Genomic DNA, 26,136 nt, shown 5'->3' on the forward strand with positions numbered 1-26,136 from the left:
GTGTGCCATATTCAAACTTTGAGCATCTCTTCTTGGTTGACAAGGCATGTTTGGGATTATTTGATCATAATTTGAAAAATGTTCTGTTAGAGGAAATGTTCAGCACATAGAAAGTATTATCTTTCTTCTTTTTTTTTCTAGTTACAATGACATTTTTCCTGTAAGAAATACACTTCAGATCTGTAATCACTCATTCTAGTTCATATCCCATGTAAAATAAAATAAACATACGCAGTTTCATGGATGTAAAGACCTGATTAAGAATATAAAATATGTATTATATATTATATAATAAATAATATAAGGCTACATTAAATGTTAACAAATAAATAAAATAATCATAAACGACGCTACTTCACATCATGTCAACTACACATTTACTGTTTCATAACTTGACACTAACCCATATTTTGACTTACCCTGCTTTATTTTGCATATCATGTCAGTTAATAAAGTTAATAATAAAGCAAATCCAAAGGCATTTTATATAGTATTTATGTTTCATGGTTCTGAAATATAAGTACTATGTATAATTCATTTAATAGCATTATATGTTTTATATATTATATAAGAAGCTCTTGTTTCTGTCTAGTTAATAGTAGAATACAACTTGACTAACGAGAAGGTTTAACCTGTTGATCAGGAGAAAGGAAAGTTGCGAATATGCACGCTATTCTCCAGTGAAATACAAATAAGTTACTGTTTGAGACATGCAATCTGTTATTATGGACTTTAACATGCAAAGCCCCACTGACTGTACTATTATAAGATTTCTTACCTTGAAAATCTAAAAACTGTCTGTGCATTCGTGTGAATGCATGAACTTCAGACTGTTGCCTTGAGAACAGCACAAACTAACACCACCAGCCCGTCCTTCCCATCACCAAGCGATGAGGCAAACATGGACTTCTCACCTGCTTCTTGACATGTAACGTTATCTCAAGGGTCCAGGTTGCTTTTACTTTTACTTTAGTTGTAGTCCCAATCTTCATCTCGAGCGGGTCTCGCGCGTTGAGCTACTCGGTACAAAGCGAAATGTGCCAGTTTTCTGTGTTCTAGCGTGGAAATCTTTAACTTTGCTTGCAGGAAAATCCTAACAAGCAACAACAAAGACGTAGAAATTAATTCATTATACAGCATTAAATCTAAGAACAGACAGAGACGTTAATTTGAACTTTGAAGGCGGGGCTTCGCTGTCAAACGCTGAATTGAACGTTTTGATTGGCTCAACAGAGAAGGCGGCGGGTTAAAAAGACCCACACCATTCATATGTTCCAAATATCAATCTTTCTCTTTAATATCACTATGAAACTTTACTATGGAAGTTTATCTCTCTCTTTGAGATGTCCTCGTGTAGCTGTACAATGACAGAGCAACACGCTTATCGTTATAGTCATAAATCAACCCCCTTTAAAACACTTGTTGTGATACCATTGTCAGCCACATTATGGCGCCATATAACGGCTTTTTAAAGTTGTAGCTGACTGTAGTGGAACTATTGCCTCACATTTTAGCCATGTATCCCTGCACAGTATTCTTGGAGTACAGGATACGATTGTACAAGAATATGGTGCACATATTTCAAAGCACCGTAGTATTACCACCCACTGGTTCCACAGTTTGTTCATATCGCAGTAATATAGTAATTTTATTTATTCATACATTCTTAAAAATCTCACGTTTTACATCAGTTTATTTTTTAACACTAATACTAGACAAAAAATATAGACCTATGCAAAATGAAGCCTGCAATCAATTATTTCCTCATATCCTGTTTTCCTCATCCAGCCATGAGCTATATATTGTTAATGAGGCTTTCTATTTGGATTGTACACCTCTAATGGTTTTTAATGAATGAGAAACCACAAGATGCCTTCTGTTTGCAGATAACGAACCAGTCCAGATAATCATGTGCTTGTTTGTGTATGAATCGGTTTGATCAAATGGGTTTCAAGGCATGCTAGGGGATTACTTCATATTTTAGTGAGACGTGAGGGTCTATTCATTTTACATTATCTCACTGATTATAGTTAATGAGATTTGTACCTGCCACAAAGCACCAGAAACTGGTGGGAGTTGAAGAATGGGAAGACAAAGGGGGATTTTTCTTTTTTCCTGCATTTTGTCTTTATTGGAAAATAAATACACACTTTCTGTATACATACCGTAGCTGTGTCTTCTCTTTAAACTGTACAAGAGGCAGACAGACAGAGGAAAAAAAGGCAGCGGGTTGTTGAGGTAAAACAATTGGAATGAAATAAGACAATAAAAATGAATAAATACACGATTCTGGAAAAGTACTGTGCAGCGATGTTTCAGCATATGTGTTGATGTTAAAACACAAAGGAATTATTTTGAATGCAGGTCAAGTAGGAGAGCTCAAGCAGAAATTTTGACTTTATCCAAATGCTGTCAGTCACAACACCAGCAGATATCAGCAGGATGAAGGGGCTCAGTCTTTATCTTCTTAACTGCCAATACTCATCATTTATGAAGTCATAAATGCTGTTTTGAAAGGTCATCCAGACCTGCATTTGGTACTCTCCACAAACACACTTCACTTTAGTGTTTCATGACTTTTTAGAAGCATTACCAGTATTAGATATGAAATATAGCCTACCCATCATCAGTCATCCAAATGCTGTCAGTTACAACACCAGCAGATATCAGCAGGATGAAGGGGCTCAGTCTTTATCTTCTTAACTGCCAATAGGCCTACTCATCACTTATGAAGTCATAAATGCTGTTTTGAAAGGTCATCCAGACCTGCATTTGGTACTCTCCACAAACACACTTCACTTTAGTGTTTCATGACTTTTTAGAAGCATTACCAGTATTAGATATGAAATATAGCCTACCCATCATCAAATGGTAATTTTGCCTGTCCCACATCAGAGGTCATGACCTTCTTAACTGTATCCAACACGAATCATAATTTTATCAACGTTCTTTAACAATTTAACATCAAATAAGTAAATAATTCCTCAATTTTTATAAGTATAGTTGTAGGCCTATTCCCTGTATGCGTCAAACCCAACCCTGTTGTAGTTAAAGGTACAATAGGAGATCTTGGAAAATGCTAACTTTAGCCTGATAGCACTGAAAGCGAACGTCCCACCCTTCCTGCAATCGCCGTCCAAAGCCACGCCCCCTGACCGCATTTACACTCACAGACCAGAGACAACATTACTACAATAGGCTACATCAGGTTCCCAATTCCAGCCCATGTTCCGAAGTGAAGTAAACTTAAACGGATTTCCTCTGCTCAGGGACTAGGGAGCAATGAACTCTGTGTAGGGATCATATCGATCAGAACCCAGTTCATGCACGTAGCTCACTTCTAACGAGCTGGCGCGAGGACTAGATTAACCGCTGGGCTACATCATGTGTCATTCACAGGTGAGAAATCTTTAAAAGCACTACAATACCAGGAAGGAAGATCGGGTTGTTGATGTTTGCCTGCCATCCTCGCTCTGTCTGCACAGCGTGCGGGAACGCGCTGATGAGTATCCTGTCTGCGCGAACTGGGTGCGCAGAGGTATGCTAATACATACGTTGACAGGCAGGTAGGAAAGCCAATTAAAACGCTCGGACCGAGCGTTTTGATTGGACGAAAATTTCTTGGTCCTACGCCTTCCACAGAATATATAAATACAGACAAATACATTTAGACCACTTAACTTAATGATTGCTATCGGGATGTGAAGAGACTTTCAACCAGCATAACAAAAAATGTTTCTGAAGACAATCACCTATTGCACCTTTAAAACTAACATTTTTTTAAATCTATAAACTAGTTGATGTCAGTAATTGATTTTGTTGGATCAAGTAGTCAACCATCTTGCCCACCCATACCTACTACTGTCATATATTCATTGCCTTCCAAGATAAACTACCATTCAAAAGTTTGGAGGCAGTAAGATTTTTTTTTAAATAAATTAATACTTTTATGCAGCAAGGATGAACTGAATTGTTCATTTATAATGTTACAATACATTTTAAATATTACAATTATTTCAAATAAATGCTGTTCTTCTGAACCTTTAAAAATCCTGAAAAGTGTATTATGGTTTCCACAAAAATATTAAGCAGCAAACTGTTTTCAACATCGATAATAACAAGAAAAGTTTTTTAAGTAGCAAATCTCAAGCATATTAGAATGATTTCTGAATGATCATGTGACACTGAGAACTGAATTAATTACTGCTGAAAATTCAGCTTTGCCATCACAGGAATAAAAGTACATTTTATAATACATTAAAGTAGAAAACAGCTATTGTACATTTTAATTATATTTCACAATATTACTATATTTACTGTATTTTAATAAAATAATGCAGCCTTGCTGAAATAAGAGACTTTCAAAAACATTTAACAAAAAAAAAAAACATAAAAAAAAATCTCTCACCAACCCCAAACTTTGGAACTGTAGTGCACTTCATTTTGACATCAGTTAGCATCAAAAGTTTCTTTCAAAATTTAATTCTCGCTCTGTCTGCACAGTGTGCGTGAACGCGCTGATGACGTATTCTGTCTGCGCGAACAGGGTGCGCAGAGTTATGCTAATACATATGTTGACAGGCAGGTAGGACAGCATATTAAAACGCTCGGACCGAACGTTTTGATTAGACGAACATTTCTTGATCCTACACCTTCCACAGAATATATAAATACAGACAAATACATTTAGACCACTTAACTTAATGATTGCTATCGGGATGTGAAGAGACTTTCAACCAGCATAACAAAAAATGTTTCTGAAGACAATCACCTATTGCACCTTTAATTTAATTCTATTAATAACATTTTGATCCACACTAGCATGACAGCTTAATTTCAGCTACATTTGCAACCCTGATAATTCTAGTATATTTGTTCCATTATTTTTTAACTTGATAAATTTGGTCTATTTTGATTTAATATTTTTAATGGCCTTTTATTTGTATATTTTCAGTTTTTATTTTAATTTAAGTTTTAAACTGTACATTTACATTTTCCACATTTTGTTAACAAGGTTATAAAAACTACAAACCTCACTGAAAATGAACAGAAAATAAAACCGCTAGTCTGACCTAGGTTTGCAATCAACAGATAAGCAGCATTTCATTTTTTAGGACTTTCAGGACGAATCCTGAACATTCGATCTTGATTCTGTAAATGTGCTTGGGGACTTGTGAGTAATCGTATGTTTATGCATATTTGAAGGTCAGTACGGTCAGACATGCTTTGTTCTTTAATCTGTATTCCTGTCCACCAATGAAAACACAACAGCTCTGCGGCTCCACACGTGTGCTACAGAGAACTGATCTCCATTTGAAGAGCTGCATCGGTGGGTTGAGAGATGCTGGTGCAAAGACCCCTCTCTCTCTCCTTGGAAGCTTTTCATACTGATACCTTTGTGCATTCAGGACTTTGCCATTAATGTTCTGCATCCGTGGGACTGAGCATCGAAGCAAAGAGTACATATCATTCCTAATGCTGTCTGTCAGGTGTTTGCAGAACTGAGATTTCAAGGGAGAAGATTTGACTGGTAAATGCTTTACTGCATTCAGATGACTGATGAAAGTGCAAATACCCAACTGCAGGAAGTAAAAGAGACGAGGATAAAACAAATATGCAACAAAACAAACAAGTGATAAAATCGGAGCAGCAAATCCATTACATTCACAGCAAAAAAATTATTTTCTTACACAGTATTTTGTCTTGTTTACTAGTACAAATATTTAAAGGGGTCATATGATGCGTTTTTAATTTTTCCTTTCTCTTTGGAGTGTTACAAGCTCTTGGTGCATAAAGAAGATCTGTAAAGTTGCAAAGACTAAAGTCTCAAATCCAAAGAGATATTCTTTATAAAAGTTAAGAGTCAAACACGCCTACCTAAAACGGCTCGTTCTAACACGCCCCCACATATCTACGTCACTATGTGGGAAGATTTACATAACGCCACCCAAATGTTCACGCAAAGAAAGAAGGCATAACTTTTATTCTCGCTGTAGTATTAAACCATATAAAACGCCGCCATGTCATGGAGACACTGTGTGGTTTGCTGCGAAAGAAAAAGTACTTTGTTTGGCCTTCCAAAAGAGGACGATATCAGCAAACTTTCATGCTGGGATTTAAGAATTTTTAGATATTTGTACTACAAAACAAGACAAACACTGAGTACGAAAAATCATATTTTTTTTGCATCTATATAAGTTGTTCATTCTGTCTTGCCTGTCTTCCCTCTGAGCACCTTGGCTATATAAAGGAAAATAATTCAAAATTATATTATCAACTTTTTACAAATAATTTACTTAAAATATATAGATATACCATATATACACTGTTCAAATGTCTGAGACTAACAGGCAACACACTGTGTGAGGGACTGTAGAGGAGTGAAAATGGTGGCATATGTGATCTAGGTGGGCTTAAGATGGCTGTCATATTAGAGAGGGTGGGCAGGTGGAAATGAGCAGTCCTGTGCTTGCACTAGTCAATATTTCAAAGCTTCAGGTAGTTTTTACTCTGCCTCTCACACACACACATCTTGGCTTTGTGGGACTGTTTCACACTCTGCCTCTGCATTCAAAGACAGACAGACTCACACATTACAATAACACCATTTCTCAATTTCCTCTCCCACTTGTTCCCTCTTATGTAACATGACTGACACATTGTTGCTTTGTGTTGCCACCTTATCCCAGTCTGAATGCCTTTTTTTCAATGCATCAATCAGATCCCTCGCTGAAGATCTAAACTTTTCATTAATTTCGATGGCTGCTCGTCTCTGATTGCAATGTGAAGTTCTTGCTTCACCACTGATAACTGGATAAAGGGTCTTCTCATTTTCTCGCTAAATCTAAATAAATCTGAGAATGATTTTTCTTTCTCTGAGACTCTTCACAATGCCGGTGTGTCCTCAAAGACTCTTCCCAAAATCTAGTGAGCTGCCTTGCCGTCTACGGCCTATATAGGTAGCATCCCAGCTGAAATGTGAATGATTTGGAACACTATGTAGTAAGTGAACAGGAGAATCGACTCGCAATTGATTTCAACAGTTGGGCATTAGCATGCTGCTGTTTTTAGCTGTACTGAATTTAAAAAATCAACATTTTGATTTAGTCAATGTTGATTTAGGCCAGTAGTTTGGATTTCTACCTGCCCTGCCAATTTTTTCACTGTCCCCAACACACACAAAACATTATATAAAATATGAATTTCTGTATAATTTTATATATTTCATATATATATATATATTAGATTTTATATATTTTTTATATAATGTTTACATTGAATATTTTGCATGTATTTAAAAGTATTAAAATATATTATCATCATTATTAAGTTTTTGCAATAATAGTCATGAACCCTTTTTCAGAACCCTGGAAAAATATATTGTGGTTTCCATAAAAGACTGTTTTCAACACTGATAATATGAAAGGGTTCTTGAATGATTTCTGAAGGATCATGTGACACTCATGTGACTGGAGTAATGGCTGCTGATAATTCAGCTTTGCATCACAGAATAAATTACATGTTAAAATTGATTAAAATAGAAAATAATTATTTTAAATTGTAGTATATTTGTAAATAAATTGTGATTATTTTCACAATATTATGTTTTTACTGTATTTTTGGTCAAATAAATGCAGCTATGGCGAGCGTAAGAGACTTCTTTGAAAAATGTATCTACCCAAAACTTCTGAACGATATGTCTTAACATCAGGGTCAATGAGTAATCCTTATTGTTGAGCCCCGATGCATGTGCATCTGCCTTAAAATTAGGCCAAAACAAGGTATCTTAAAATTGTAAGTGCCTATGCTGTCTTAAAATACTGTCTACGTAGGCAGCTCACTAGATATTTGAAACTGAGACATCTGGTCTCTCAGGACTCCAGCATTTCTGTCCTAATGACTGATCGCCATGGTTTAGTAATTACTGTATGATGCAAAAAAAACAACAACAACTGCAAAACAGCACAAACTATAATCAAAAATGTAAACCGGCTGACTAGTTAAAAAAAGGCAGATGACAGATGTTTCAGCAGTTCTGCTCACAGAAATCTGTAGAGAGAAGCACTTCAGTTCGAATCTCTATGGGGTTAGTCACTATTTACTATAATCAGTAGTTATGTGCATCTCTTTAACTTTAAATATATATTTTAAACACATTTGATCCATTTTCACATCTTTCTTATAAAATAGCTATGACTTTAAAAAACAACAACAATGATTTCCATGACACGTTCACACAAACTCTCACACCAGGACAAGATGCTGGGCCTAGACTCCATGATGGTATCGTATATCAAAAACACGACACAGATCCAAGCTTGCTGAAGAGTCTCTTGCCGTATTGCGGTCAGGTGACCAAATTTCATTATAGAATCTCATAAAGAACTGAAAAGATGGTCCCATCTTCGAAAACAAACCGACAGAACAGAACAGACTGAACTTTTGCTCTATCCTGGCATTTGCCGTCGGAAAGGTCAACGCGGGGTTGGCTCACACAGGATGGCCTTTCAAACAGTGACTGGTATCAAAACACCACAGAGGAGGATGAGCTGAAGTCTAGCATGTAACAGGATTCTGGGGGTTAATCATGGCAAGACATCGCGGTCGCGGTGCATCCCAGTGCTCTTTTATTCCGTCAGCATCATGGGACTCATACGGTCTTATAGAGCAACATTGAACTCTGTGATCAAGAAGTCAATGTAGTCCTTCTCTTTGGTTTTAAAGGCCTCTGCGATGAGACGTGCGGCTTCCCGATGTTCCTTTCCTCTGAGAGACACTCCGTTTACCTCAAGGATCACCTGACCCACCTTCAGCTGTCCACAGTTACTAGCCGAACCACCTCTCTGTGTGAAAGAAAATGGAGATAGTTTGACAAAATGAAGATTAATTGATTTAATGTTTGACTCAGACCAACTATGTTCACATAGAAACAGAATATGGTTGTCAGTCCGGTTTTGGTGCTAAATACACTTGCAGTCACACAGATATGGTATTTATAGAGTAGATTTGGCTCCGAGTAGAAAGTTATATTCCCTCTGGGTAAAAACTGAATTTAGATTGAATATATGCCATTTGTTTGTGCATCTCAACTGGGAAATCAAAGAAGAACGTATTCATCAAAGTTGAAAATTAAAATAATTAATCACTGAGTGATCCCAGGTGGAGAAATGATTGATAGTTTGCTGAAAACCCAGATTTAATCACACTAGAGAGATTTGAGACATGTTTGAATCTGAAATTAAGTTGTTCATTTAGTAAGTTAACGTTTCTAAGTTGAAGTGTATACTGATCATGAAGGCAGATCCTACAGCTGCTTTCTGGTCACTTCAGGCTGGTCAAGAACAACCTAAAAAAAACTGCCCAACACAGATCAGCGTTGCTGTTGTTAATTAACATGAAAACTATTAAAAATAGTTTTTGTTAATTTAAATAAAACTGAAATAAAATATAAAGCTTAACAAATAAAAAATAATAATAAAAATGACAGAAGCACATAACAAAATTACTAAAACAAAAGAATTAAAATGAAAACATAAAAAATAAAATTCAAAATAAATACTAATAAATAAATTAAATACTATTAATGAGTACTTTAATACATAAATAATACTAAAGTAATCCTGAATGGGATATTTCAGCCAAAAATTAAAATTGTCATAATTTTTTTTTAACCTGACGTTCCAAACCCGTATGGCTTTCTTATGTGGAACACAAGAGAAGATGTTTTGAAGAATGTTGTGTCTAAACGACACTAGAGACTTTACAAAAAAAGTCATTTTTCAAAATGTCTTCTTTTGTGTTCCACAGAAGAAAGAAAATCATAGAGGTGTGGAACAACATGAGGGTGAGTAAACGATGAGAGGATTTTCATTTTTGGGTGAACTGTCCCTTTAAGTGATAGTGCCAGCTCATTCAAATAATCCTGCAGCAGTCTCTGTAAACACTTGATAACACCAAAGAAATGTGTGCTGTCTTTGCAGTCAGAATTTCTGTACATACAGACAATTCTGAACTGAAAACAAACCGCTGGTATGTTTTAACCACCTTTGTTTCTCAGGATAAAATAAAATAAAAATGGCAAAGCTATAAGAACCTCACCTGGAAGTTACGTAAACCCAACCAATCAGATTACAGATTACAATTTTAGAAAGCTCTTGCCATTTTTGTGTGCAACATTCATCAGACAGTCCACATCATAACATTTTTGATTGATCATTTATCTTTTACAGTTTTTTTTTTTGGGAGATAATAATTTAGAGCAACAGATTTTAGGGTCCCCCAGCTTCCAAAATCCCAATTTAACCCCTTTAATCCTTGGCCTGAAACTACTGATCATAAGTCAGTCTGCTTCAGAGCATGACAGCACTTATGCAACAGGAAGTAGTAAACTAATGGAGGTTAAAATGCAAGAGTCACTCACTTAGATCTCACCAGCACGGTCTTCTTTCAGTCTTCTTTCATTCACCGCCTCAAAATGATCGAAACAAAAGAGCTCCACATTATCTAATCTACAGGCGCTTTTGTTGTTGGATTTTCATTATGACGCTGATGAACCGACTGCAGCCGGGGAATTAAAACCCACTCAAGCCTGTCCATTTCTCTCCTCCCCAGACGCACTTTCTACATCTCTCAATCTACATTTACTTCCTTTCTTCTAGCTTACTTTCACTGTCTCTTACATTCTTATTTTTGCTCAGTCTCTCCTGTTCTCCAGCGTCTGCTCTTTTTTTGTCTCTCAAGCTTTTATTAAGAAGGTGCTGATTTGCTGCTAAATCAACTGTAATCAGTGGCACTGTAATTTCAGATTCGTCTTTCACAGCCGAAGCAGTTACCTCCTTAAAATGCACATCATTTCCTCTCCAGCGCGGTCGGACGTAGAAACGCAGAGAGCCTTTCACATATAAACTCGCTCTACAAATTGCACACCTAACCACCAGCGTTCCCACAAGCCTGTTCAACAGTGTGCTTGAGATTTTAAGTACTAGAAAAGACAGAATCAGGAATAATCCACTGCCACAATGGCATCAAACATCAACAGCTGCTTTCTGCGCTACAGCTGACTACAACTGGAGGTCTATAACATGTTCCTGTGCTCATTATTTAATTCAGCAAGGCTGTCGGCTCTCTTATAGACCTATATATGACTGACGGCAGGGAGCACATGATTGGGACTCATTTAGCTCTGCATTGGCTTTAGACCTGACAGAGGGTTTTGAAATTGTATAATCAGCTGTAAAACCTGGCAGCCGCCCAATAGTACTACAGTATTACTTCATACTCAGGTTCAGTATTGTTAGATGAACTACAATGGGAGAAAATGTGTGGCGCTTGCCTGTACAAAAATCACGCTATGTTGCTAGGATGTTGGTCAAGGTGCTGGAATTTAAAAGTTGCTATGCGGATGCTAGGGTTTTCTAGGAGGTTGCTTACTAAACCAACTCAAAAGAGCCCCCTATACAAGTCTCCATGACATTCTCGCTGCTAGATATGACTACCGTTGCTCCCGTTTTACCATCTTCCAGGTGACAATCAAATAATAGAACAGTAATAGAACTCCTCTCCTCAAGCTTCACAATTTGTGGTGTCATTCATATCTGTAGCACAAACAGTGTGAGATACATTAAATATAATACTTAAAAGGTTATTCAGTAATTTATATAATATAAAATAGAAATTAATATAAAATATGTTAAAAATCATATTTATTCACATATAGTAGCCTAATAAAAATATCGGCTCATGGGAGCTGCCATGTTGAGATCACATGACCAGTAAAATGTTACTTACTTTATCTTAGTAACCCTCCATACTATTGGACACTTTTGCTCATGGAATAAATTAAATAGAATAAATGAAGGCAAATAAATTGGAATAAATTAAGACAAAAAGTGACTTTCTTTAATACCATCAGTAACATATATCAAAAATATTAAAAGAACAGTTTTCAATGGTTCTCAATGTTGATAATAATAAGAAATGTTTCCTGAGCAACAAATCAGCATTTTAGAATAATTTCTAAAGGATCATGGGACACTGAAGACTGAAGTAATGGCTATTGAAAATTCAGCTTTGCCGTCATAAGTATAAATTATGTTTTAAAATATTTTAAAACAGAAAGTTATTTTAAATTGCAATATTTTACTATATTAGTGCTTTTACTGTATTTTGATCAGTATTTTTGTTCTTTTTTTTTTTTTTTTACATAAAAACACACTTTTTATATTTGTGTATGTACTGTATATTTTTTTAATATATTTTTTTTATTAAATCTGACTATTATAATATATTATAAAAAATATATAAATATTTAATATTATTTGACTTTATATTTATTATTTTATATAAAATAACTCTGTATGGGCTACTCACCTGTATGGTAACGATGCGTGGGAGGGGCTGACGTGTGTTTGCCCCACCTTCTATTGCGATGCCCAGAGTACTGGCGCTTTTTGCCACTCTCACTAGAGTGGATGTAGGCTCCAACAGACCCGGCTGCAAGGTAGATTCACAGACAGATTAGAGACAGGATGGAAAAATGGGAAGAGGAGGAGAGAAGAAAAAAGAGAGACAAGAGAGTAGCAAATCAAAGAGAGGGAGAGAGAATGAAAGGGAACAGAGATAGGAAGCAAAGACACATTTGGCTTTGATGATACACATTGCTTTGTGTCTGACGGCCTAAAATAGGGCCCCGGGAAGTGGCTTACGCCCAACCACAGTGTCCTCAGATAGCACTATTAGTTCACTCTGCGGTAGATCTTGGTCATTTTAAGCAGGCTCTGTTTTTTTTTAGCTTCAGGCTATGATTCCATCCCATCGGAGGATATCAAACATTTTGAATATTTTGAGCTGATATAGGAACACATACCCTGCATCTGAATATGCCTACTTCCATATTATATAGTAGGCGAAAAACATTATGTGAGCCGAGTATGTCCAAATTCATAGTATTCATAACAGTAGGTGAAAAGCACCCTGATGACCTCCTACTTCTTGCAAGATTCTGAAGTGTGCATTTGATGGACACTTTAGTATCCCATGAGGCCATGGGAGAGGATTCGTGAATGGCAGTGAAGCAACCCACTTGACACCGTAGGTCCCATGACAGTGACAACATGGCGGATGCAGTATTTCCGAATTTCATTCAAACTAACATTCATACTAGTCACCTTTATATATACTATATAGAACACAAAGAACATCCTTAATGGTCACAAAGCAAGTTTCAAACCAAATGTAGTACCTACTATACAGTATGCTATTTCGTACTCCGTAATAATATTTTTATTGTCATGCGACTTATGCAACCATTGACCAGATTTTAAAAGTCATTTAGTGCATTCCAGTATTTATATGATTTCAATTGGACTAAAATGCTTTAAAATGACAAAAAGACAAATTATTGCTTTAGTCAGACTGAAATTGAACTGCATGTAAACAGTTGATAGACAGCTGAAGTCATAAATTTACATAGTCCTTGCAGAATCTGCAGAATGTTAATAATTTTAAAAACCATAAAAATTGCTTGTTTTTAAGAACCAGGTATAAAATAGATACTTCAGGACAGCACTAAAAACAAGTATCTTGTATAATTTTTATTATTATTTATTGTTTTTATTATATTCTTTTGTTAAAATTATTACATTTTACAGAGTCTACAAGGTATATGTAAATGTATGACCGCAATTGTAGATTACTTTGTATTACTTTCCAAAGTAGTTCCCAATTAATCATAATTCATTTCATTTGTTAAACCATAATTTAAGTCATAAATAATTCAAATCTCATGTGGTTATTTTATCCATGCAACACAAAAAGAAACTGATTGAATGCTTGAATTTTAATATCTGGCTGAACTAATTATTTTAAAATGATAATTTTTCCTTTTGAACATTGAGGATAATGACTTTTTAGCCATTAAATGGGTGAAAATAACCAGAAAGGATAGAAATTGAGAGCTGGTTAATGATATATTAAATATCCGCAGCTGCCCACAATGCATCAAATATTTCAGTCTCACCTCGCGCTTGTGGCAGCGGCCGCACCTCGTTCACATCAGGCTCTGCGTTGGGCCTGTGCACCTCCACCATGACAAAGTGCTGATTGGATGCTGGGGAAGAAGGGGCGGGCTTCACCTTACTAGGAGACTGGACCCGGGGGAACGGTCCGATAGTATGCTGGCTCACGACTGCGAGTTGAGGTGCTGGGACATCTATCTTGAGGGTGTCAAGAGGAGATGTGTGAGGTTTGGGTGCTTTTGGGTGTTTGGGTTCTTTGCTCTGGGAACGAGAAGGGGCGGTGAAGTACAAGCCCGATTGGGAGGAGCTAGAAGAGGGACGTTTGCTAAGCGTGGCTTTTCGACTGGGTCGGCGCTGAAGCCCTGGGGGAGGAGGAGGTTTAAAAGTAGGAGGGGAATCTGAGGTTGAATGAACCTCATCCTAGGATGAAAGAGGAGAGCGTTAGTGATGCCATATTTCAGGTGATATTTCAAAGGAAATCAATAAAACATTCCGCAATCAATAACACAATCTTCACAGCTCATAATGTAATATTCACATACACCATATACACCCATACATTAAAACATTCGACAATTACCCACAAATCATTGCTTTGAGGACAAGAACAATCGGTTCATTCAGACCAAGTGGCAAAGCAAAAAACAAAACCAAAAAAAAAAAAAAAAAAAAAAAAAAAAACACGGGAAATGAACAAACTAAGGCTGAACGGAGTGTGCACAAGCCAGATGAATGAGGTGTCAGTGCCATTAGAAAGCAATCAAACCGAAATGTGAGTCGTCTGCATGTTTTTTTTTTATCTGGGCCTGAACGCTCTCTGGAACCTTTACTTTCACATGCTTCAGACTTGCGCCTTTGGAAGCGCTCGATAGGATTTCATCAGAATACCAACAGGAAACTCTCTGAGAAAGACCCCAATCTTCCTCGGCCATCTCTCGAAACAACGGGCAGCCTTCAACGACAGTGTCATCATCTCGTCTATTTCTCTCTTTCCGTCAAACAACCATCAGCTGTCTGAGTAGCCGAGCCTTTACAGCCGTTTGAGATAGAGCTGGGCGGCATGACAGTATAAAATATGTCAACAGTAGAGACTTTGCTATACTGTGGTACTGTAGATATATTCTCATCAATGTGCAGGACTGCTTTGCATACGTTATCTTTACATGACAGCAACAAGAAATATGGAGTAAATAAAGATTAGGACTGAAGGATTAATCATTCTGGGGCATATGAAGCACAGTTTAGCAACATCAGTTTGTTTTTCAATGTACAATCAGAATTTCAAGTCAGAATATAGAGTATTTTTTATAATGTTAGTTTTGAAAGTCTTCTGTTTTGAAATCACATATCTGTTCATAATCTGGTTTCGTACTGAGGCCAGATTTATCATTCATCTATTATGAATCAGTGTTATCATTTTTGTCAATAAAAAAAGAAGCTGAAATAAAATAAAATTAAATATTGTGTGAAAAACTAAACAAACTATCAAATATTACCAATTGAAATAAGCTGTACTTATAAGCACTAAAATTACTGAAAACTGAAACTAAAACTGAAATAAAAATAAATTAACACTAGAAAAAATTGTATACATTTTATAACATATAGAAAATGAATTAAAATAGTTGTTTTCATATGGCATTTGCTAGATTAAATTTAAAAACTATATATGAAATATGTCGTTATTTTGATACAAAATTACGTTTCCTGTGACATAACATTTTAGTCAGACCGCCCACCCCTATGTTGAGAGTTTTAATAACCGGGTTTCATTCAAAAGCCATCATCAAAACTGGTCATAATCTGCCCCTGGTCATTTTCAAGGTGTTCAATGTCAGTTCTCTATTCCACACACCTCAGCAGATTCCAACACTCCCTCTTTTTCTCTCTGTTCCCCCTCTTTTATCTTTCCTGTTCCTCCTCAAACTGAAAGGCTTACCAGAGAGATGTCTGGCAGGGCATTGCTACGCTCCAGAGACTGTTCCCCGTTGTTCTCTGTGACACCATCGTTCTGGAAGAGAGAAAAACAAAAGAGAGAAAACAAGAACAAGAGACTATGAAACAAATGAAAAATACAGCTGTGTGTTTATCCCTTAAACAAAAGTTCAATCCAAATTGCATTCTGTTGAGGGCCCATTTCACAGAGGGGCATCAAAACACAATTGCACTTACAGTCCTACATTTCAATCTCGCATCCAGTCTCATTTTCCATCCAACACGCATCTCTCGCACGCAAACACATTTCTCACAGAGAAAAAGAGAAGCCCTGATTTGTGTGCTTGGGTGGAATAAGAGGGAGGTGTTTTGTGACGTTGACGGTTGATTGCATTCAGACCTAAGATTCAGCTCATTAAAACTCCCCTCCACCAAAACAAAGCCTCATCAATTCACTTGATTTGCTTGTTCACCACTTAACAAAAGAGGCACTTATGGACTAATTTGTTGTATGTTTTTTGGCTGTCATTCTTATAATAATCGTGCTTTTTTGCTGCATATTTGTACAATTTATAATTCACATATGCCACTTTTATATTTCATGATACATTCTAAATTATTCACAGGAAGATCATTTGAAATAATGGAATGACTTTCACAAGTTAAATGATGTGCCCCATACAGTGAATGCCAGTGGTTTTCTATGGCACGGTAAAAGATTGCATAATTTACAACATAACTTATTCACACTTACAAAAGTAAGACTGTGTATTGTGAAATAATAGCAAGAAATGTCTTGCTATTGAGCTGACCTCAAGAGCCGCATGAAAAAAAAAGTATACAATGCAATTTATGACCACATGACTCTCATGATTGTTTTTTTTTTTAGTGAATTAAAACCATACAGCATGAACAGTGTAGTCTGAATCATGAATGAATGAGTCTGATGATTTGGTTCTTTTAATGAATAGTTACAAATGACTCTTATGAGTCGGTTTCTTTAATGAATCGTTACAAATTACTCTTATGAGTCAATTCTTATAATGGATAGTTATCAAAAAAAAAAAAAGAGAGAGAGAAAAGAGTTACCAGATTGAATCAGTCTAATGAATCATTAACTGAACTTTTAACCCTTAACTTTAACTGAACTGCAAGTTATTATTTTCAGTGATTTTTGTATCAAAATTATGCAAGTTTTGTATCAGTTTCATAAATATACATACACGTATATATGCTATCATTCAAAAGTTTGGAGTTTTGAAAAGAAAAGAAAAAAACTCTTTGAAAGAAATACTCACCCAAGGCTCACCAATTTATTTGATTAAAACTACAGTAAAAACTAATATAGTACAATATTATTACAATTTAAAATAACTTTTTTGTTTTTAAATATTTTAAAATGCAATTATTCCTGTAATCACAAAGCTGAATTTTCAGCAGCCATTACTCCAGTCTTTCAGATGATTCTTCAGAAATCATACAAATATGCTGATTCACTGCTCAAGAAACATTTATTATTATTATTATTATCAATGTTGAAAACAGTCGTGCTGCTTAATATTTTGTTGGAAACCATGATTTTCAAAATGCGTATTTACGGTCACTTGCTGAATAATAATAAAAAAATACTAACTACAATCGTTTAAGTGCAAAAATTAGCCAATGATATCAAACCACTGGAGACCCATTCAGCAAATCTGGCTGGACACAATGTTCTGTTCCCTTCCCTTCCTTCAAACTAAGACAGCAGAGCAGACTCAGAAAGGCATTGCACTGTACTGGCTCAGGTCCTCCACCTTCCCACAATCCCCTGCTGTGCTCCACTGGAGCATAAATCAGGACGCTCTCTGCGACACTTTTTCTTCTTTTTTTATTTTGTCTGGGGAGGGGGGGGAGTGGGGGCTTATCTGCGGTGACAGCTCTGCATATGGCTGATGAGGTGCAGTACCAGGATGAGAGTCCCAGAGCGAGCGTTTCATCTGAAGGAGCTCTGCGGGGCTGCAGTGTGGACCGCCGCCGCTGCTTCTTGTAATTACCAGAGCCAGAGCTGGCAAGCTTACAACAACACCAATCCACAGAGGAGGGCCACAAACAAAGCTTGCATACAAATACATTCGCTTATTTCCAAAGTGCACACACACACACACACACACACACACGCAACCCACACATTTACACAGACATGAGTGACTTTGAGAGGGATCAATCCATGCAGAGAATATAAACTGTGCTGTATTATGTTCCTGTATGTGTGAGTGTGTATTAAAAACAAAACCACATCATAGCAAACTCATTCTTTAATATATGTGTTTGCTAGAGACACACCCAAACCGAAAAAACATGCATTTTTATATTTTAAAAATACCTTTAAAAAAAATACCATAGTAACCATATTTTCCACCAAAATATGTTATTAGTTATATTTACTGGTTATGGAAGCTAAAATAAATAAATAGATAAAAGATAATCATTTTTATCTCACATTTCTGACTTTTTTTTTTAGTTATAAAGTAAAAATTGCAAGAAATAAAGTAAAAATGGCAAGATATAAACTTGCAATTCTGACTCTCTCGCGGTTTTTACTTTTTTTCCACCAAATGCGAGTTTATATATCGCAATTCTGACTTCTTTTCTCAGAATTGTGAAATATAAACTTGCGATTGACTTGTCAATTGCAAGTTTATTTCACATAATTTTGACCTTACAACTCACAATTGAAGAAAAATCTGAATTGCGTCATAATTACCCTTTTTATTTTGTATTCAGTGGCGGAAACAAGCATCCATAATTGGTATTTAAAAATGACAATTTTTAAAAAAGGATCTGAATGGTGCTTAATTCTATGGTAATGTGGGTGGTTGTAAGGGAGTTGCTAAGGTGGCCTGTTTGTTTTCTTGTGTTGCTATGCAGTTGCTAAGGTGTTCTGAGTGTATAGTGTTTGAGTTGCTATGCAGTTGCTAAGGTGTTCGGAGTAGATTTGTTTTGTGTTTTCAGTTGTTATGGTGCTCTGGTTGTTTTTTGGGCTGCTATGCAGTTGCTAAGGTGTTCTGAGTGTATAGTGTTTGTTTGTGTTGCTATGCAGTTGCTAAGGTGTTCTGAGAAGATTTGTTTTGTGTTTTCAGTTGTTATGGTGCTCTGGTTGTTTTTTGTGTTGCTATGCAGTTGCTAAGGTGTTCTGAGTGGATTTGTTTTGTGTTTGCAGTTGTTAAGGTGCTCTGGTTGTTTTTTGTGTTGTCGATGTGGATTTGTGTGCGTTGTTATGCAGTTGCTAATGTGTTTTGTGGATTTTTAGTGTTGCTATGTAGCTAGGAGTTAGTTTTCTGTAGTTTTCTGAGTGGATTAGTTTATGTTGCTATACAGTTTATAGGGTGTTCCAGGTGGAGTTTTAGTGTTGCTATGCAAATGCTAGGGTGTTTTAGGTCAATCTTTTTGTGTCGCTATGCAGTTGCAAGGGTCTTTTGAGTGGATTGGTGTTGCTAGGGTGATTTAGGTGGACTTGTGTTACTATGCAGTTGCTAGGGTGTTCTGGGTGGTTGGTTACTGGGGAAAAAACCCCATCATACGTCTCTATGATATTCCAGTCCCTAGATACTGTATTGTTCAAGTACCTCCTTTAATGTTAATATGATTTTTTTTCAGCCATTTCATCGCTCACTGGGCAAAAATCATAAGTCTAATCGCTCTGAAAAGTAATAACACACCTCTCCTCAATAATCTGCATCATTTGAGGTATCATTCATATCTGCAGCAGAAATGGTGCAGGACAAACTGCGCTGAATATTACTACAGTACTTAAGTAAGGACAGTAATATATTTTTATGGTTTGCTGGTGGGAACTACGGTTACTATGGTACATTTTGTAAAGGTAAGCGAGAGATTGTTTAACCTACCTCCATCATATCTATCAGCCAGAGGAGTCTTTCCTGTTTTATTGAGAGGGATAGGGAATTGGGTGTTTAGACCTGTGAACTGAGACGGCTACAAATCTAAACAGCTGCACTTTCACACCGAGACAAAGATGAGCTGAGGTGAGACATGCCTGGACAGAGTGAGACAAGAGGACAGACAGGTTTCGAGTGATGGACATAAAAGCCTCCAACAGAAAGGACAAAAGCTGTTTCCCACAGCAACTTTACAGCCCTTCATCTTGTATCCTAGTAATCTGCAAATGCCTTCATTGTGGCCAAATTGCCCACCAATTTTGTGAACAGCTTTTTATGTCTATGTCATACACAGCAACAATGCCATCCACTCATCCCATACTAATACAGAAGCACAGCCTTAAACACTTCCTGCCTGAAATTCTAGATACAGACACTGGGTCTGATTCAATAATAATTGCGCACAAGCATTCAATAGAAACTCATTCTGAACACAGATGTTTCTTCTTACCCGTGCGGAGCTGAGGGTGGTGTTGGTCATGAAGCTGGCTGAGGAGGAGGCCAGTGTGTCAGGGTAAGAAATCATGGAGAAAGAGTCTTGAAACCCAGCTCCGCCACCTTGCCTCGCCTTCAGGGCCTCGATCTCTCGTCTCAGAACCAGGCCGTCAAATCTCTCCACATCCTGAGGGGCCACGAGCCCCCTCACCTCTGACAGCAGGGAGAACTGCAAATACACACACATCCAGAGCCGTGAATGTGACCGGGCTCGTGTTGATTGTTTTTATCTCAAGGGTTTTAATATGTTCATAAATGGGAATATATTATTAGGTTATACTCGCTGTAAATCTCCAGACAATGATGGCCCAATATACTGGGGACATTTTGGGTAGTGTCAGCATTATGAGTATTATTAATAATAATTCATTCAGCCAGTAAAGTCTTTAATAAAAAAAAAAGAAAAAAAGATTTGTGTATAAAATTCAGAAAATTAAAGTAGTTACACTACCATTCAAAAGTTTGGGGATGAAATGAGATTTTAATGTTTTATAAAACACAGTAGTATTGTGAAATTATTGCAATTTAACATAGCTTTTCTATTTTAATATCGTTTAAAATGTAAATTATTCTTTTATTGGCAAAGCTGAATTTTCAGCAGTCATTCTTCCGTGTCACATGATCCTTCAGAAATCATTCTAACATTTATTATTATTATTTATATATTATGAATTCAGATTTATATAATAATGATAATTATTATTATTATTAATAATAATAATATTCAATTTTATTAAAAAACAACAACAAAAGTAATTTTAAATCTTAAAATATATATATATTTTTTTTATAGTATTAACAAGAACTAACAATACTGATTTTGGTAGAAACTACAAAATATGATAATACATCAAGAAAAAAAAAATCAAGAAATAAAGTAGAGAGCAAAACTGTTAGACTGTTAAACTGTGGCAGATTATTATTCCAAACATGATCACATGCATTTTTTCGGGAAGAGCAATGTAAAGACTGACGTAAAAGTCTCCACCTTGGCATGTGTATTGAACAGCTCAAGGAGGGCCATGACCAGCTGCTCAACACCGATGTGACCATCACGGTACTCTTGGATGTAGTAACCCATGGTCTGCCTCTCCGGTTCGGTCAGCAGATGTCTGGCCTGCTCCTCCAGCATGGCCCTGCTCTGGTTCACCAAACTGGACAGAGTCACCTGAGATCCTGCCACACCTTTATAAAAGCCACCCTGAGGAGAATAGAGAAAAGAAGAAATGCAAATAAGAGAAGAAATGCAATATTAATACTAGTATTAAGACACGTGGCTTTAAAGCACACATTTGAAATCGTCCAACATCACTGGATAAGCCTCTGGTTCACTGCTGATATCATAAATCTCATCTCCATAATGTCTCTTACCCTCCTCCCTATTTTCTCTCTCTCATGTTTCAGCCTCTTTCCTTGAGAGCAGCTTTCCCTTTAATTAGTCTCCTAATAAAAAAAGCACTGCTCCAGAGTCAACATGATCATCGATCAGTGTTTCGCTCAGCTCAGCACTCCAGCTAAAGGATGACACCACAACACTTCAGTAAACTAGTCTGGAAAACTATAACTAGCTAGGTACTTGCTACATACCTACCTATTTGATTGGTTTGAGGTTCACTTTGGGTCGATTAGGGGTTTATCGCATGCCTTAAATTCATTTGATCTAGTTCTGTCTGCTTGAACAGCCTATTGACTAGTTGGGAGGAGATGCATGTTTGTTGGCCGTCTGGTTTGCAGGTGCAGTCAAGCAGCACTAGTGTCTATGTTATCAAACCGTCAAAAGACACAAGGCTTTGAACTGAGCTTGATCAATACAGACAGAGACGGAGGTTGAGGTGAGTGAATGCTGATCATGCCTGAACTATTCTTGCCCTTATTCTTTTCTTTCTCTTTAGAACAAAGTGTGTTTTGTGTTAAACGCTGCAAGTTAGATAAGCTCTATCGTACAGCACTCCCACAGGAACCAATGCATTTCGGATGCATCAAATGACAGACCATTTATTCTCACACTATTTCAGAGGAAAATTCCCTGACTGGTTTGACCCATGAGGCTAATGTCCTTTACTGGACATTGAAGAATAACTAGTCTAGAAATTTGCTGTTCCTGCAAACCAAAGGTAGAGACAAAAAGAATGCAATTAAGAACAAAACTGACAAAGTGAACAAAAACCTAGGAAATTATTAAATATAATACAATTACAAAAAAAATAAAAAATGCTGTCCTGACCATATTGCTCTCACCAGGGCCAGAGTCCAGAGAGCCATTTACTATATTTCCTCTTTCTCTTTGTTTTATTCTGAAAAGCCCACGATTTCACATAAATTCCCTTAGTTAGAAACTCATGAGGTTGCTGTGCTGTTGAACTCAAATTCATCCTCACCCGGAGAACAAACTGTTTCTGAAACACTGCTGTGGCCAACCACTGCAGATGAGATAAATACTGAGCCCTCAGATCAGTGTTAGTCTGAAACTTACCAGAAGCGAAGCTAACTTTATTAAATTGTAATTTTTTCATTATATATATATATATCTAAAGTTTGGGACAGAATGATTTTTAATGTTGTTTAAATAAGTCTCTCATTCTCACCAAGGCTGCATTTATTTGAATATAGATACAGTGAAAACACAAATTTGCTATTTAACATAACTGTTTTCTGTTTCAGTATATTTTAAAATGTAATTTATTCATGTGATGGCAAAGTTGAATTTTCAGCAGCTATCTCTCCAGTCTTCAGTGTCACATGATCCTTCAGAAATCATTCTAATATGCTGATTTGTTGCTCAAGAAAAATTTCTTATTATTATTAATGCTTAAAACAGTAGTGCTTCTTTATATATATTTATATATATATATTTATTTTATTTTTTTTGTGGAAACTGTAGATTTCAACTTGCTGAATTCTTTGATGAATAGAAAGTTCAAACGAACAGCATTTAATTTATTCTTTGAGGTAACACAAATGTAAATTCTTACTGTCACTTTTGATAAACTTAATGCATCCTTGCTTAAGAATTTCTTTAAAAAAAAAAGATCTTACTGATCCCCAAACTTTTGAATAGTAGTATATATATATATTAGCTGTAAGACTTCTTCAGATGAGAACACAAGTGTTTCTGTCTAGTTTGATGTTGAGAGGTTCAAAAGTCCTGCCCTCCAGAGCACTCTGGGATATCGGCTCCACTGCTCAATTACAAAAAGCAAAGCTCAAGCAGAATCTCTCCAACAAAAGATGATCAATAAAACAAGCAAGAAAAATGTGAGGTTTTATAATTCCTTAAGAATGATAGCGGCCAAGATGGGATCGATCATGTGCCATCAGTAGTGTTACAACCTCTATGGTTACCAATTATGACATCACTCGACTGACAGCCTCTTTAATCACAGGAACACATAATTGCTGATCAATATCATAACTTTAGGACAGCACAATCAGAACAAGTGTTTTGTCTGCCAGAACTGCATTGTGCGACTGCGACTCAGAGAGCAGAAACTCCAGCCGTGTCCCCACATATCACACCCCAGTGAATTTGAATAAGGCTTCAGTGAGACAATTTATCTCCAGATTGAGCTTTATCTAAAAGGAACTTGAGATAACTCACCTCTATACAGACCGGAAAGCTATTTTCTCTCAAATAAAATAGAATGCAAATATAAAAATAATAAAATAAAGTGTCCTATAGGGGATATGCTTCTGGACTGAAAGAAGTCTTGTCCTTGGATGAAGTGAAGCAAAGTGAAAGTCAGGCAAGTGCGGAGAAGTTCATCCTGGGGTGGAACTGGCAGTAATTACTATAACAATATATAATAATCAACACAACCAAAAAACACTCTGAGATAGATATAGATAGAACAATGGATAGAATGACAGAAAGAACGATAGATAGAGCGACAGAACGACAGCCAGACAGACAGATAGATAGATAGATAGATAGGTGGACAGATGGACGGACGGACGGACGGAGACAGACAGACAGAAGACAGATAGATAGATAGATAGATAGATAGGTGGACAGACAGATAGACAGACAGATAGATAGATAGACAGACAGATAGATAGATAGATAGATAGGTGGACGGATGGATGGATGGACTGATAGACAAACAAAACAATAGACAGACAGACAGACAGACAGACAGATATATAGATACATAGATAGATAGATAGATAGATTCATCTTCAGTCATTCTGTTCCATCAAAATGATGTAAAAACAAATTAATCTAACTCCTGCCGTCACATTACCTCTAACTGCTAAAACATAAGGCCACTGAGCAATAAATTAAATAATTAGATGATCAAGATCAGTGTCACCTTGGTTAGACGTTAATTAAAATGACAAATGCTTGGGTTCGGGAGCTGCTGTCGGTTACAGCTCTATCTGTCTCATTATCAGAGTTTTAATATTCTAACCGACGACATGGAGCGAATGACTACGCTTTTCAACAAAGCACAAGATCTCTGTTCTCAGATGATATTACTATTTCGGCCTGACTATGGCCCATGTCGAAAATTGGAGCTTCATTTCCTCCCTCTTGAGCTACATTAAGTCCTGTGCTTCGAAGAGCACTTCTCTCCCAAAGAGACGATAGATTTGTACACCTCTCTTTAGAACAGTGGCAGAGCGGCGCAGTCAATAGATGTCCTAAAGGCACACCGGAGATAAGCTCTCAGAGATATAAGCAAGCGTTCTTATATACAGACCAATCCAAACATAAAAACAGCCTGTCAGGGCACGTGTCGGTAGAAGTTCAGGAAAAATGCACTTTACAGTCCCTTCAAGAATTATCTTGGCCTTGAAGTGCATAATTTTTTTTATGTCAAAACTTTTATCTATACCAGTTTAATGTGTAACTATAATAGCAGAATTTTTAATAATAAATAAAAATATTATTTAATGTTATTTATATTGCCAGGACAATATAAATATTAAATAGAGTTATGGTAATATAAATTATACAGTATATGTCACCTTTCACCTTTAAGTGTAATATTGCAGAAGGGACTGAAGGGATTTGCCAAGCGACCCTCCAGACGCATTTTCAAAACATTGTCAGAATTGTTCAATCTTTATATTTTACTGTGCTTTCTTTACTTTGCTAATGCCGTTGTGCTGAGCCCCCTGAGGGCCACCTTAGTTCTTGTCTTAAAAGGGCAATGTCAATTTGGAGAATTCAATTAGCTTCAAAATGAGGGCAGCTGAAATGGGTTTAAGCTGAAATGAGTTGGCAAAGAGGGGGCTGAGTCTCGCTTGGGATATACAGAGATTTCACATCAGGCAATGGAAATAAGTGCCATACTCAGCGAACATTCGACAAGGTCACACAGCGAGGAATTCTGGCCTGCAAATAAGCAAAAAACGTTTGAGGCAGAATTATTGTAATATTGCAGAAGAGAAAGAAGTTCTCTTATATGACCGAGATCCTAGTTGTGACCCCACATCAATGTGACTTGATTTCTAGTGTATTTCTAGAAAGCGTAAAATACAACCAGACGTGAACTCACTCTCAAATATCTGGATCAGAAATGAGTTTCAGCTGCAGTAAATGCAACAGATATGAACTGGTTTCTGTCTGTTGAATGCGTGTTAAAGTTTAGAACGTTTCTGAAAAGTAAAAACGAACCCTATACAAGTTCAACTTGCTCCTACCTGACCTACAATTAATCAAAGCACCCTTCACTGAGCTTCGTACAATTACTTTACCAATTATTAATTGTCTGCAGGGAGCTTTAAATGTATACTGATGAAAACAT

The 26,136-nt window shown here is 36.6% G+C and overlaps 1 protein-coding gene across 1 annotated transcript in view; it reads right to left on the minus strand.

The window, feature by feature from the left end:
- Nucleotides 1–7,627: 7,627 nt before the first annotated feature.
- LOC107736906 (whirlin-like) overlaps nt 7,628–26,136 on the minus strand; it is an 81,822-nt gene continuing 63,313 nt past the window's right edge. Inside the window, exons 6-11 of the mRNA XM_016548295.1 lie at nt 21,375–21,587; nt 20,343–20,555; nt 15,955–16,026; nt 14,018–14,435; nt 12,370–12,506; nt 7,628–8,843 (exon numbers count right to left, since the gene is read on the minus strand). Of these exons, the coding sequence (XP_016403781.1) occupies nt 8,661–8,843; nt 12,370–12,506; nt 14,018–14,435; nt 15,955–16,026; nt 20,343–20,555; nt 21,375–21,587 (1,236 nt within the window). The 3' untranslated portion in view covers nt 7,628–8,660. The remainder of the gene's footprint in view (nt 8,844–12,369; nt 12,507–14,017; nt 14,436–15,954; nt 16,027–20,342; nt 20,556–21,374; nt 21,588–26,136) is intronic.

This window comes from Sinocyclocheilus rhinocerous, unplaced genomic scaffold (genome assembly GCF_001515625.1).
Source record: "Sinocyclocheilus rhinocerous isolate Xijiao unplaced genomic scaffold, SAMN03320098_v1.1 scaffold192, whole genome shotgun sequence".
Classification (NCBI taxonomy): Eukaryota; Metazoa; Chordata; class Actinopteri; order Cypriniformes; family Cyprinidae; genus Sinocyclocheilus; species Sinocyclocheilus rhinocerous.